The sequence below is a fragment of the Phasianus colchicus genome, chromosome 24, assembly GCF_987193195.1.
Source record: "Phasianus colchicus chromosome 24, bPhaCol1.hap1.1, whole genome shotgun sequence".
In the NCBI taxonomy this organism is placed as follows: domain Eukaryota; kingdom Metazoa; phylum Chordata; class Aves; order Galliformes; family Phasianidae; genus Phasianus; species Phasianus colchicus.
The window spans coordinates 5,299,566-5,314,454 of record NC_143459.1 but is presented as its reverse complement, the minus strand read 5'-3'; the positions used below and the strand labels follow the sequence as shown (position 1 = coordinate 5,314,454).

At 39.5% G+C, this 14,889-nt stretch overlaps 1 protein-coding gene across 7 annotated transcripts in view; it reads left to right on the top strand.

Moving 5' to 3' along the window:
• LOC116229995 (zinc finger MYM-type protein 4) overlaps positions 1-14,889 on the top strand; it is a 34,631-nt gene that overhangs the window by 11,699 nt on the left and 8,043 nt on the right. For 5 of the 7 annotated variants that reach the window (XM_031594839.2, XM_090123940.1, XM_031594837.2 and 2 more), the window contains 17 exons: positions 422-592; positions 3,425-3,503; positions 3,962-4,214; positions 6,017-6,191; positions 6,286-6,498; positions 7,217-7,367; positions 7,869-7,984; positions 8,099-8,371; positions 8,830-8,980; positions 9,236-9,408; positions 9,773-9,923; positions 11,342-11,482; positions 11,776-11,813; positions 12,947-13,091; positions 13,503-13,621; positions 13,963-14,134; positions 14,765-14,818. In XM_031594839.2, coding sequence (XP_031450699.1) covers positions 422-592; positions 3,425-3,503; positions 3,962-4,214; positions 6,017-6,191; positions 6,286-6,498; positions 7,217-7,367; positions 7,869-7,984; positions 8,099-8,371; positions 8,830-8,980; positions 9,236-9,408; positions 9,773-9,923; positions 11,342-11,482; positions 11,776-11,813; positions 12,947-13,091; positions 13,503-13,621; positions 13,963-14,134; positions 14,765-14,818 — 2,575 coding nt within the window. The remainder of the gene's footprint in view (positions 1-421; positions 593-3,424; positions 3,504-3,961; positions 4,215-6,016; positions 6,192-6,285; positions 6,499-7,216; positions 7,368-7,868; positions 7,985-8,098; positions 8,372-8,829; positions 8,981-9,235; positions 9,409-9,772; positions 9,924-11,341; positions 11,483-11,775; positions 11,814-12,946; positions 13,092-13,502; positions 13,622-13,962; positions 14,135-14,764; positions 14,819-14,889) is intronic. The other 2 variants (XM_031594838.2, XM_031594840.2) reach the window with 2 other exon arrangements.

Genomic DNA, 14,889 nt, shown 5'->3' with positions numbered 1-14,889 from the left:
ACTCTTTGAATTGAGGATTCTTTTGATAGCCACTTTCATGTCCAGCATGGTCTGACTTTGACGGGTGAGTTGATTCCAGACCTGGACGCATCCATCTGACCTGTTGCCTTTTTTCCAAACGAAACAGGGAACAGCTCTTATCAACAGGAGACACTGCCCAACCAACCAAGTGCCCTTACTGACAACCATCTTAGAGAGCTGGGTGGCTTCTGCTTTGTCCAGAGGAGTGAAGAGGATTGGGGGTGGGATGACAGAGGGTGCTGCAGGGAGGTAGAGGCAGCGGCTGCTGCCCTTCGTTTCTCCCACCTTCCAGTGGCAGGACCTATTTCTCTTGGTCTGCAACAGAAACTCCCCTTGGCATCAGCCCAACTCCTCTTGGCAGATGCAGGAGGGTGAATTCTTTTTCATATTATTGTTTCAGGAGTCTAGCTACCTATTTTCTAGTAAGGAATCTATTGGACAAGAGCTGGGGAATTCCTTTGCACCAAATATTAGAATTAAGGAGGAGCCTTTGGATGACGAATATGATAAAGCTATGGCCCCACAGCAGGGACTATTAGACAAAATTAAAGATGAACCTGGTAATTCTGAGGTAAGTTTCCCATTGCATTTCTCATTTTGGTCTGACAACTGACCGCATAAGCTGGACACAAGTTCAGCATTTTATTTGGTTTGTTGACCGAAATTTAACTTGAAGAACGTAGTTTAGTAGAAGAATTTCTCCCTCTAATTCTACCATGAAACCCAAACCCCCAACTTTTTGATATCATGTTTCCATGTCGCTGAGTTTTTATGCTTTTCAGCTAGAGACAAAGCAAACTGCTGTAAAACTTGCATTACTAAATCTGTGGCAATATAGGCACTTCATCTCTACTAGATCTCACTAGAAAATACGTCATGTCTCATTGAGTACTTTGTGAATTGTCACAGTTAGAGCTGCATAGTTGAAGTAGTGCTGTTCCTGCTACTTCCCTCTTTTAAGGTTGGCAGTTTGAGCACAGTGCTTCTTTGGTTTATTTTTATAAACATTTATACTTAGAAGTCTTACCTAACAAAAAAATATTAGAGTACGCACAGTCCAGTGGATTTGTCATTTGAGGCTGACATCTTGTATGATGGTATAGGTAAGAGTTCAGTAATTGCAAAATGGAGAAAGTCAGGAACTATTGGATTGCACGATGCCAGGACAAGGATTGCTGAGCTCTCACCTCTCTGTTTGCCACTGGCTTGCAATGTTACACCAAGGAGATGATCCATGTTGCAATTCTTGTCTCTTCAGTGCTGACATACCCAACTTTACACACATTAAAGGTGCTCAAAACTTTCCAAGGCGACTCATCCCACTTGTGCTAGCAGTAGTTTTGGTGTTCTAGCTCAGGCACTCATTTTTCTAGTCTCATTCTGTATACTTCTGCTATACCTCATCTTATTTCTGGGTCCTTCTTTCCAGCATTTTTCTTCTCTTCCATGATACTGTTGGGTAAATGAAATAAAGAAGTTCACTGAGTATTTGAAACTGTTTAGATTTCACTGCCCTTCTGATTTGTTCTGTTCTTGGAGATTAATATCTAACCATGCGTAGATTAGTTAAATCTGTTTCTTCTTTTGTCATCCCCCAAATGGCACCTGCTGTATGGATTTGTGTGGAACATAGTTCAAGATGCTAGTGGTTATAAAGGATTATATTAATGAGGAAATTTGAAGACCTGAACAATTTGAAGTATTTTATTGATCAAAATATTAATTCCTGGGGTAAAATTCTGTAATGATCATCTTTGATACTGGAAAAGTGTGAGAACTGATGATGGTTCATTTTCGTTTGCTTTAAGTCAAAAAACAATGTGTTTTAAATCTCTTTCCTGTGCATTCTGAAAGAGAAGAGCATTCCTTGCTGTAATTGGTAGTTGGAGATGGAAGTTCTCTGCTTCCAACAGTTGCACTGCTGTGAAACTGTGCTTCACCTTGCAGAGCTGATGCTGGCATTTGCTTCAATCTGTATTACTAGTATTAATTTAAAATGCTTAAAAATACACATTCCTGTAAATAACCAGCTTTTAAATTGTGATATTAAAATAAAAGCAAGCACGGTACACTAAAACCCATCATCATGGTGTGCTCATACACAGCTTAAAACCTCCCTTCCTTACAGTGTGAATGCTTGTCTGCTCAGTCAGGTGAGGAGATAAGGCTGCTGGCTGTTCTCCTGGGAAACCTGTTGAGAAATTGGTTGTCTTTGTGCAGAAAGTTGTGATTTTGCCACAGGAGCATTATGTTGTGTGCATGGCAGGGTGTGATTTTCCGGAGGTGGATTAAGCTGGGGGAGCAGTTTGCTGCTGCTGAAAAGTGAGAGCTTATTTTTGCCCAGTGATTTTGAATTGGCTTACCTTGCAGTCAGACAGCATCTGTTAATTTAGCTCAGTCATAGTATGACATCATGGCCTCACTATTCTCAAATGACTGTAAGTAGGTTAAATCTTATCATCCCCGTGGCTCCAAGAGATTATTCTTTTCAGCCTATTAAGACTCACATGTAGAGTGTTACAAGCTGCTTTACGGTTTGAATTTCTAGGAAAAGCATGGGCAAGAGGCATGGTGTCAAAGTCTGAATAGCTGCTGTGAGGTAAGCTAGTAATTTGTAGGATGTCAGCTATTCCACAAGCAACTGTCTGCGGGGATTTTCTCATCCTGTACGAAATGCAAGGTTATTCCCCTCCACTGAAGTCAGTCTAAGTGTGGATTGCAGTGGTCTGCCTGCTGCCAGCTTCACAGCACTGCTTTGTGGAGCTAAGCTGACTGAGAAAATTAAAAAGATTACAATAAAAAGAGGGGTGTTTGTTTGTTTGTTTTTTGATTCGTCATCCCTCAATCAGGTCCGGTTCAGGATGGGGCAGAACATGGTTGTCCCAGCTTAAAATTTCTTAACATGCTGTAAAGCTTCACCTTGGGCTCCTCCCAGGTCCTTCGCCCCAGAGTTAAGCACTTCTCATCAGCTAGGGCTCAGTTTCTGTTCTGTTATTGTCATCTATGAATTGGAAAATAGAGCTTGTTTCCAAGGGGGAAGGACTGCAGAGCATTTCTGGTTGGAAAGTTTGTGTAAATGGAATGCAAATATTTACCTTAACACGTTGATGCTGAATTCTGAGGTGCGTTGGGATACAGGTGGGAAAGGGAAGGCAGCAGGCACCGCGCTTCTGAGTTCTGCGTGATGCTCAGTTGTACACCTTGCTGTGAACCTCTGGGTCAGTTCTTTGTGTGCGACTCGTATGGCAGCAGCTGTGAGCCTGGCCTTTGGGACAGGTTGAAAAGGTTCTTTCTTGCCTTCCTGGGCCTTAAGGTTCATTACAGCAATCTAGAAGAATGGAAATCATGCAACCTGTTATTACATGTGTGTATTTGTTCTCCTTTTCCTTTTCTTTTGTTTTAGGAGTACGGCCAACAGCCAAAAACTCAGGAAGGGGAGCTGAAAATCAGTGCTGTATTTTCAGTCAGTGGCAGTCCTCTTGGTAAGGAACAGGCAAGACTTAACTTGATTTAAATCTATAAAATGCATCACCTCAGCAAATAGCCTTGCAGTTTATTCTGTGAAAATAAGTTTTATTTGCTATGTCTAACCCCTATTAAAAAACAAAACAACAACAAAAAACTTGTTTTGTTTTAGAGATGATGAAAATCACAGACTGAAAAATAATTGCATCTTTGAGGCAAGGGAGAACTAAATGTGAAAGCAATGTTAAAAGTGCATTCTTATTCTTAAGAGCAGTTGAAACAGTCTACTCTGCAGAAAACCAGTACAGGGCATGTATTATAGAGAGTTCCTCTGCTGTTTAGTTCTCCCTTAGAGCCTGACGATCCCAATGAAGCCATAAGCTTTATGCTTGCCCCCTGTGCATAAGTAAATTATGTGTAATATGTATCTTAACAGCTACTCTGTTTTCTCTCTCTTTTTTTTTTTTTATTTTAGCTCCACAGCTGTCATCAGGTTTCCAGCCTGCTGTGGCATCCTCTGGCATGAGTAAAATGCTTCCTTCAGTTCCAGGCACAGCTGTTCGGGTTTCCTGTTCTGGCTGTAAAAAAATCCTCCAGAAGGGGCAGACTGCATACCAGAGGAAAGGCTCAACCCAGCTCTTCTGCTCCACACTGTGCCTCACTGGATACACTGTTCCAGCTTGTCGCCCACCAGCTTCTACCAAGAAAACCTGCTCAAGCTGCTCGAAGTAGGAGAGCGTTTTAAATTGTTTGAGAATAATTATTGCTCAAGCAGATGATGTGAAGGTTTCAGTTTTCATCTTGTACAACGTGCTGTTCTGTAATGCCCACTTTACGCTTCCCCTCCGTAAATGATGGTGTTATGTGTTAATTGATCTGTCTGCTTTCAGTTCCATTTAGTTAATTGTATTTTGCATACAGGCTCATTTAAAAAGCCTCTGTTGTGAAGTGTACCTTTTGTATTGTTTCCGTGTCAAATAGCCACATACTACCTGTGTTTGAAAAGGGACTCCACTTTCCTCCTGTTCTGTCATTGCACTCCAAACAGCTAACAGACATTTGCAAAAAATATTTTATGTATTGTTTCTTCCAGGTGAGAATAGATTTACTGATGCCTACTAATGAAGTAAAACGTGGATAAATTAATATGTTCTAGGCAAGGCAGATTGGTAGATGCTACAGAAAAAAAAAAGCTTTCCAGTCTGGCTCTATTCTGTGAGCTTAGACTTACATAGGCTTGAGTTCTTCAAAATATGTTACTGCTGCTATTACATAATCATGGTCAAACCTTCATAAGATGTACAGTGATTAAGCATATCAAGAATTGAGTGTTTCAAATAGCTGGGGCTTCAGTATTCAGTCTGTTGCTTTCTGCCTAGGCCTAGAGCCTGCTTCAAAAAAAAAGACTTTAGGGTAAAAGATCTGCATTTTCCATAGTCCTGCTGGAAACACCAGGGTGAATCTTCAGCTCTAAGAAACATTTCAATTCTTCATATTATGTTTCAGTTTGTATTATTATCTTCAAATTAGCAAAAGGACGCATCTGTGGCCAGCTCTTAGAGCTGTCATTGCTATTCAGGAGCTTGAGGCAAGCAAATAACTGCACAGACTGATTGTTCTGGGGTCTCTTTACAGAGGACAGTGATTCATATGAATTATTTGTAGTTATGAAAGTTACTTTGCAAAGTGAACGCTGCTTTGTTCATGCATCATTTCTTAACAATAGATTTATTGCTTCCTGTTTTACAAGGTCAACTGAACTTCAGCTTGAGACTTCAGTTAATTGTTCCTCTTCCTTGCTCTCTTGGTGTGAAAAGACCTTGTAACAAAGTGTAGCAGTCTTGGCTGTAATTTGTATTTATTAAGTTGGAAAGGGGTTTGTATCTGAAAAGACAAGAAAGAAGGAGGCATCCCTCCATCCAAGAAAGGAATATAAAGATTTCTTCCTAATTTATGCAGTCATTGAAAATGTTCTATGAGCGACAGTTTCAAAAAAGAGACTTGAATAGTTTATTAAATCCAATGGCAGAGAGAACAGTAGATTGGAGATTAAAAGAGGAAAATAATTGTCAGACCATTTGGGGCACAACTAAATGGGAATTAGAAATCCTCACCTTTTGTTTTTTCCCCTTTTTTTCCTTATCCCATTATTATTGATATTTTCATTGTTAAAGGGAATTCATCCACATATCCTGCTTTTTACATTTTTTAATAAGTATTGTGCAAAACCTTTTTCCAGTTCTGTTTGAAAGGATTAATTATACAACCTGGTGTCTTAAGAGTGGCCTACAAAGACAAGGTACAAAACGTTTCACAGTGTATTTACTTGAGAACTGCACCCAACTGCTTCACTAATAGGAAAAGAAAAATGAAGTTAGGTACTTAGATCAGCAGAAAGAAAATCTCTGAATTAAATAAATCCACCATCTTACAGGAAATGTTTAGTTTGCAGAAGTGGAAAGGAGAGTGAGTTGCCATGAAACCAGTGTTTATCTCTTTGCTTGTTTTTCTTTTTTTTTTTTTCCTGTAGAGAAATTCTAAATCCAAAGGATGTAATCACTGCCCAGTTTGACAATACAAATTCCAGCAAGGATTTCTGCAGCCAGTCGTGTCTTTCTACATATGAAATGAAAAGGAAACCTATCATTACTATTCACACTAACAGCATTTCAACCAAGTGTGGCATGTGCCAGAAGAATGCAGTGGTAATGGCAATCTTCTTTTCCACTTAAGTTTCTTTTAAATCAGGGGATTTGCATTTTCTTTCTGTTCATGTTAAAATCCTTTCTTCTCTTCCAGATCAGACATGAAGTGAATTACCAGAACGTTGTACACAAGCTCTGCAGTGATGCCTGCTTCTCCAAGTTCCGCTCTGCTAATAACTTGACCATGAACTGCTGTGAGAATTGTGGAGGTTACTGCTACAGTGGGTCTGGGCAGTGTCGCATGCTGCAGATAGAGGGACAGTCAAAAAAGTTCTGCAGTTCGACGTGTGTGACACTATACAAGCAGGTATATTTTGACACGGCGTTAGAAGAACATCTTTGGTAGATTTTGGTTTATTAGTGATGGTTTCTGTTGATTTCGTGGTCTAAGATGCTTCCTTTGCCATTTGCTGCTTAGTTTTTGCTAGAAATGTTGCTCTGTTTTCCCTTAACACTGGAAAGGCAAGCTGAGTATTCCAGTGTGAGAGAAGACACAGTGGGACCACTTGGCAGCAGTCTGCTGGGCCATCCTCTGAGGAGAGAACCATCATCTGACAAAGCACACAAGCCTCATGAGCAAAGCCTTTTGTCAGCCTTTGGGATTGCTCTGAGCATTCTCTGTGCTGTGACAACAGTGGTGCAGTTTCACATGAGCTGCCTGAGAATTCTTAAAAATCAAGAGCAGTTTAACTGTAGGGTATCTCACACTACAACACATCCTTCCTGACACTGAAAAAGAGATTATTTCTGAAATTATGTCTTTCTAAACACGTTGTCTCAGGCATGCTCTACACTTTATGGTCGTGGGTACCTTAAGTAACAGAAGAACATGAGAGAGCACTTCGTTTTTGACCCATTTCAGCTGTGAAAATTGTAGCATTTGAACTAAGTGGGTAGGAAAAGTGGTAATTGGTTGGTCATTTTAATTGTTGTTTTTAACTTTTTTTAATATTTTGATTTTAATGGTGCTGGGTTATTAAAAATACTAAGCTTCAGGTGCATGACCAATTTTACTGTTTCCACAGAAGTCAGCTAAAATTACACCCTGTGCACTGTGTAAATCCTTGAGATCTTCAGCTGAGATGATAGAGAGCACGAATAACTCGGGAAAAACTGAACTGTTTTGCTCTGTTAACTGCTTGTCAGCATATAGAGTAAAAATGGTTACTTCGTCAGGTAACTTTATTCCTTTATTCTGGTAAAGACATAATTTCACATAGCTTATATTCAAATTTAATTAGTCTTGAAAGTTAAGGCTGATATTCTTGTCTGGGAAGTGGGGTGTAGAAAGTGGTGTTTGTTTTAAGGGAAGGTGCTGAGATGGGAACATAAGGATTTTGTAACATAAATAAACCTAACAGTGACAGTGTAGCCATTTCAGCTTTGTTTATAGAGATCTTAAAGATGATATCAAACCTTAATGTATTTTCTGCTGGTATAAATGAAGGCCAGGGAGTGGGGGTGGGGAAGGCTCTAGTATCCTAGGGATACTGGGAGAATAATGAAAGGATCTGGCAGACAACAGGCACTGCAGCTGTAGTGTCTGCTCCTGTCTTGTGCTTTAGTGTGTACTTTGTCTTGTCATTTGGAATCTCTGGTTTTGTATGCACAGTACAAAACTCTGCAGTGGGACTCCATGTTGCATAAATCACTTTTTCTTCTCTGTTTCACTCTCAGGTATTCAAGTTCAGTGCAACAGCTGTAAAACTTCAGCCAACCCTCAGTATCACTTGGCTATGTCAGATGGGAGCGTACGCAATTTCTGCAGCTACAACTGTGTGGTAGCTTTTCAGGTGTGATATCTGGCATTTCTTCTTAGCTCAATTAATAGAATAATAAATCAAATATCTGGAGCGCCGGGTAAAATACACAACTGTAAAATAAGGCTCTTTTTTGCTCTTCTGCAGAATTTGTTCAACAAACCTGCAGGAGTGAACTCCTCAGTCGTACCCCTGTCTCAAGGTCAAGTCATTGTAAGCATTCCCTCGGGGACAACGGTGTCAGCAGGTGGCACCACCTCCACTGCATCTCCCAGCTCTGGGAGCAGTTCAGCTGCAGCTGGTCTACAGAGGCTGGCTGCCCAGTCCCAGCAAGTCACTTTTGCCCGCAAGGTTGTAAAACTCTGGTGTCAGCACTGTAACAGATTATTTGCAACCAAACCAGAACTACTTGACTTCAAGGTAATAAAGACCAGGACTTCTCTGGCTTGTCTCTCTTGATCAGAAAGCTCAGAAATTATAACCTATGTGCCCATGGTCTGTTGGTACTGCTTTGTTGTTTGCTGTGATTTGCTGTGGAGGAATTTGGAACCGGTCTTGTTATCATTCAATCATTATTGAAATTAATACTGAAAAAGAGAAAACACTGAAAAACAAAAACTCCACACCCAAACCATTACTTGTCAAAATAAGCACATTCCTGATTCTTTGTCCCAGAGATGATGATCTTAATTCCTGGACAAAGCACGTGGGTGAGGGTTTGTTGCAGAAAATTCTGCTGCCTTTGCTGAAAATCTATTTGCTGGTGCTGTCTGTTGATGATTTTTCAAGTGCATAAATATGCTGAGTTTTTACTATCTATTTAAATGTAGTAACTGGATATGAAATATTGAAACCAAAACATTCTGACTGTGTTGCAGGGTAAAATGTTGCAGTTTTGTGGGAAGACCTGCTGTGATGAATATAAGAAGAGGAGGAGTGTAACAGCACTGTGTGAATATTGCAGAACTGAAAAAATTATCAAGGAGACAGTGCGAATCACAGGCATAGATAAACCATTCTGTAGTGAAGGTAAGAAAGAGCAAGGCTGTCTCTCAGAGAAATCAAGTTAGAAGAGTTTTGCCTTAAAATTATTTGTGATACTAAGGGAAACCTAATAAACTAGGTCAGAAAAATGGATTTTAGGTTTAGAAACCTGGAACTTCATTCACACTTTAATTTTAATGCCATATTTCAACGAATGATTCCAGAACCAGAAATGTCAAACACACAACATTTTGATATTGAAGGATGCTTTTGTTATTTTGCTGTTTTTTCTTCTCTTAGGTTGCAAACTGCTCTATAAACATGACTTGGCTAAACGCTGGGGAAACCACTGTAAAATGTGCAGTTACTGTTTGCAGACTTCCCCCAAACTGGTCCAGAATCTCTTCGGGGGGAGAATGGAGGAATTCTGCTCAGAAGAGTGCATGTCTAAATTCACAGTTTTGTTTTACCAGGTAAATAATAATTTCATATTCTCTGTAATACAAAAGTGTTAGCAGAACTTTTGAAAGTTAGGAGCTATGTTAACTGCCTATAGTTGACCTGTGTGTTCCTCGAAGCTATTACATGTACATATGAGAGATGAGTAAATTCTTCTTAACTTCAGAGTGGCAGTTTCATAAATAAAGAAAACCTAATACCTCTCTGAGGGGAAGAGAAAACCTGAGTGTCATGCTGCTTTGTGTCACACTGTAAAATGGTACACACTTAAAGATTTATTTACGCTGCATTTGCTGAGCATGTTGTGAAGAGGTTTGTATGTATACACTCTTTGTTGCTTTTAACACATGTTTAATTTCTCCCTCGCTGTTTTCCCAGATGGCAAAGTGTGATGGTTGTAAGAGACAAGGTAAACTCAGCGAGTCCCTGAAATGGCAAGGAGATGTGAAACATTTTTGCAATCTGCTTTGTATTCTGATGTTCTGTAAGCAGCAATGTACTTCTGATCCTCCAGCCTCAAATAACACAGGTAAAATGGAATGTGACCAGCATTACCTCTTAATGTGTGTGATAATGATAGGAATGTTTATTTGGAGGCTCAGTTCAGTGAAATTTTTAAGACCCCCTATTGGGGTGCTTGTCCATTGTAACTGAATGGGTTCAGTTTAAGATATGTCTTTTAAGTAAGGCAGTTTCAAACTTCCATGGGTATGAAATGCTGTTGTTCATAAAGCAAACTTATATTTTAAATATTAAACATAAGCACTTTTCATCTACTTTCCTATAAGAGGAAGACAATTTTAATAGGCTGAAATGTACTGATATCTATTGAAGGCATGATAAATACTCAGCTTTCTGTACTTGGTAAGACAGAGATAAAGGAGAATGTTAATGTTCATTTAGCAAGAAAAGTCAAGTGGATAAATGTTTAGAGTTAGTGGTTGTAAAAATACGTTTTGATGTATGCACTTAAAGTTGCTGGTTCTGTGTTGTCAGTTTGAAGACTTACATTTTCTGTGTCATTAAGTGTTGATTCTTCAAGTATCAATTCTGAGATTAATGTATGCTGTAGCTGTTTTGTTGCTCATTATTTTAGCAGGTGGAATGGGGAGGAGGGTGGGAGTGAAGCCCACAGGAATAGGAACTGTGAGTTTCTGTAGGGAATGAAATGCAAAGGGAAGAAAGGAAGAAAGGCGCACAAAGACAGGAAGAGGAAGCGAAGCAAAGGGCAGAAATAGCACTGATCCTAAAGAGGGGCATGTTCTCCCAGAGAGTGATGGTGACTGCAACAGTAAGGTACCCATTAAGCAATAAAGAATATTAACTGACAGCTTATAGTATGCACCAGGCCATACTATATTGAATTCTGTGCACATCTCCTGCTTCGCTTGGTGGGGATTGTTTTCTTTGACTAAGAGTAATGTATAAGTAACTTTGTACCTTCAGGCCATAATTACACTGTGTGACATTCCTGATTTTTATCAGTATGTTTGGCTGTTAGTAAGGAAGTGGCTCAGAACAGTATTTGTAATGAAATGCAGTTGTGATGCTTTCAGATAGGAAGAACCTAAAAGTTCCTCTGCAAGAGTCTCGTAAAATTCACCTCATTCATTATTTGTTAGGATCTTGAGGATGGTACTGAGCACAGTGGGACATCTGCTTCTGTTGTCTCCTGAGTGCTGCTCTAAGACACGTACTCCTAGAGACAGAAAACTGCTTTCATACTGTGATAAGCTTCTGAAAAGTTTCAGTGAATTGAAAACAGCTGAAGTTTGCTTATGGATCCAACTTCTATTTAAGCTGAAAGCCTCCAGTTTGACACACTCTCCTCATAAAGCAGGCTTTTTCATCTGGAGATAAATCCGGAGGGTGGATATTGTGTCAGAAATGCCACCGTGTCTATCATCATATTGCTTATTTCTGTTTTCTTCTGTTCATTCCATCCAGCAAACCCTTCCACAGCACCAGCTTCCTCATCAGGCCCACCTTCTTTGAGGAAGGACTCAACCCCAGTCATAGCAAATGTGGTGTCCCTTGCGAGCACCCCTGCTGCCCAGCCTACGGTTAACTCCAACAATGTCTTACAGGGTAGGACTGTTAAAGTTGATTTCTCTATTTTTAAATCTCTATTCCTGGACATTTGTATTTGTTCAGAGGTCTTTCCCACTGAGGACAACAGCTTCTTCATTACGCTTCATGTCATTGCTGAGGGTTGCTGTCTTGTCCTTCCTTTACCTACGTGTAAATACTGATGTAGATCTGTTCACTTGTAGTGGGGAATGAGGTTTAAAGGGAATTCTTTTTCCCAACCTGGCAGAGTATGGCTTGTGGTCCTTGATAAGTGCACAGACTAATCTTGTATGTTGCTTTTTTCTCCACAGGTGCAGTCCCTACCGTGACAGCAAAAATAATAGGAGATGTAAGTTTTACAAGAGACTAATTTTTCTCACTTTCGTCCAGATTGTATCAATAACAAGTAAAGTATCCAATATCTAGCACCTTAATTTTGTAACTCTTTTTCCTGGTTGTGATTGACATTTAAAATTCATCCAGCTTGCAGTTACACACCTTATCCATTTTAAAAAATGTATGATATCAGAGTTTTCATGTGTACAGTAACAGGTTGATTTGATGGCTTAGCAAGGCTTATCAAAGTGTGGCTCTTGAGATGGCAGTAGCTCTCAAGCACTTTCTGCATGGCTTCTATACTGAAGGCTAACTTTTGTGGCCAAAGGTGGGACGTGATATCAAAAGGGCTGCTATGGGAAGAAGGAAACCAGCATGGGCTGCTGGGACTGATGTTATCCACCTCTTGCAGCTTAGCTGTTCTTCCCCACTCCTTTGTAGTGTGGTAGTGAAGCTATGGGGAACGACTGTCACTTCTTATATGTGACTAACTCCTAGAGTTCCTGTTCTTGGCCTCTTTGAGGTATGTGGTATACATCTTGGAACTCTTCTAAAAATAGGAAGACTTTATTATGTAGCTTGTTTCTGGGAGATTGGCATCCTTCCTTTTATCTAAAGGGTAATTTATGGATTAGAGTATGATTTTTTTTTTGTAATGAAACAGATCGTGTTATATGAACGCATGACTGAAAATTACTGTTGGCAGAACACAAAATCAGTACGAGCATAACAAGTCAGTCTGTGTATAATTAGGAATTGATACTGCCAGCATTTGTGTTCAGTTTTTTTTCTATTCCCATTCACTGATTTTGCATTGATTTACTGAGGGTTTTTTGAGTGTGTGTATCAGCCAGTATTTTTGTCATCAGAAGTATCTTGAGATCTGATCTTAAATTCTACTGCTGATTAAAAAAAAGAAGTTTATAGAGGTTATTTGACTACAGAAACCAAATATCCTCTAAGATCTGTGGATCTATGGATAACCCAAAAAAGAACACCAAATAGCAAGCTATTTTATGGTAGCTTTTAAACTTAATTAAGAGTTTAAAATTATTCAGTGTTCCCTAGTAGAGGACAAGTATTAATCTTACAGTATCATAGTGCAACCAATAGTGATTGTGCCCTTGTTTATGTTTTTCCAAACAGGCTAGTACTCAGACAGATGCCCTAAAACTGCCATCTTCACAGCCACCTAGGCTTCTAAAAAACAAAGCATTGTTGTGCAAGCCAATCACACAGACTAAGGCCACCTCATGCAAACCTCATACACAAAACAAAGAATGCCAGACAGGTATGTATTCAATCTCCAACCCATTTTATAGAAGTCTGTGGTACAGTTGAGAGTTTGTGATTTATGCAACAGACTGTTATTTTTTAGTAGTCTCTTCCTATGGTCTTCTAGTTAGCTGTGAGATGACTGCAATAGCATTTACTTGGCTGCGGGTCTTAGCATTTATTTCCTCTCACTTCCCTTTAACCATTCATGTATTTGGTCACTGTGCTGCTTATTTCCAAACTGTTCTACCACTACTTGTTCCAAGGGTGCTGAAGTGCAAGATGTCTGTAAGCAGAGATGTACTGTGTCCATTGAATGACAAGCAGAAGTCACTAGTAGTGGAACACCAAACAATGATGATGGACACTCTGAAGTGTATGATGATCTAATGGTCAAACAAATCTTGTTTTGTTTTTAATGTAACAGAAGAAGAAGAAGTTCAACCCAAAATCATTGTGGTACCTGTTCCTGTACCAGTGTTTGTGCCAGTACCCCTTCACCTCTACACACAGTACACACCAGTTCCACTTGGGATGCCAGTACCTGTAAGTTATGCTCAAGTTCACTGAAAAACTGTGAACAGTTTTGGTTTTGATCAAGAGTTATGTGACTGGGTTTTCTGTTTAGTCACATGAGTGGTATTTGGAGTCTATGAAGCCATTTCCTTATCATGTTTATGCCCTAGTTAGCTTCATTATGTAAAAACACCAATTTGTAGGGTAATTGCAGAAATGAAAAGGGCTCTTTTTGTCCTGGAGTTATTTAAAATTATGTGTAATCCTAAAAGTGTGTAAGTAAGATTAAATAAATAGAATCTCCCTTGTGTGTGTTTGCTGCTTCCCTTCATCCCCAAACAATCTCTAATATTTTTTGCATGTCTGTGTAGGTACCCGTTCCCATGCCTTTCCCAACTACTTTGGATAATGCTGATAAGATCCTTGAAACAATTCAGGATATCAAAGAAAAGATTCCCATAAGTCCATTTGAAGCGGATCTCCTTCAGATGGCAGAAATGATTGCAGAAGATGAGGAGAAAGACAAAACACACTCTCATGGTGGTATGTGGTGCTTTTAAAAGGAAACTAAATGCAGTGAGATAGAGATGTCCTCTCTTCATGGTAAATAGGGAGAGAAATGGTTATATAGCCTCTGTTGTCTGCAGAGCTTTGTGTCTTTGCATTCCTTTTCTCTGATCCTAGGTGCTGATTTAACTTATGTTGCCAGTAACAAGTTCTAGTGGTAGTAATCTCCAGACCAGTACATCATGTGCTAGCAGGAAACAAAATCAAGAAGGCAGAGCAGCTGCTTTACAAGAATATTTTCCTGTCAAGCTTGTTATAGTGGATTCTTGAAGGGTGATGCAGGTTAGAATGTGTTGGAAAGCAATCATACTATGTAATAGAAGTGGAGCAAACTAAAAAGAAATGAACAAAATACTGCCTTTGCCTACAGATGACTCCCAGTGACAAATATGGAGGGATGAAAATAGTTAGAACGTGGGTTGATTCTGTTTCTCCCATAACAGCATGAGCTAGGAGAGAGCTGTTAGTAAAACTGTAGTGGAGGGTAAGGTGTGTGTGTGGAAGCACTGTGACCTAATATATGTATTTTTTTGGCATTCACAATTGTCTATTAATTGTGTAAGCTGTAAATCATTTGTAGATGAAAGTTTTCTTCTTTTTCTGAAGGCTCTCAAACATCTGAGCATGAGCTCTTCCTGGACCCCAAGATGTTTGAGAAAGGTCAGTTTGACTTTTTTTTTTTGCAAATGGACTTTGATCTGGATATATCTTCAAACTCTTCTTTTTGTCTG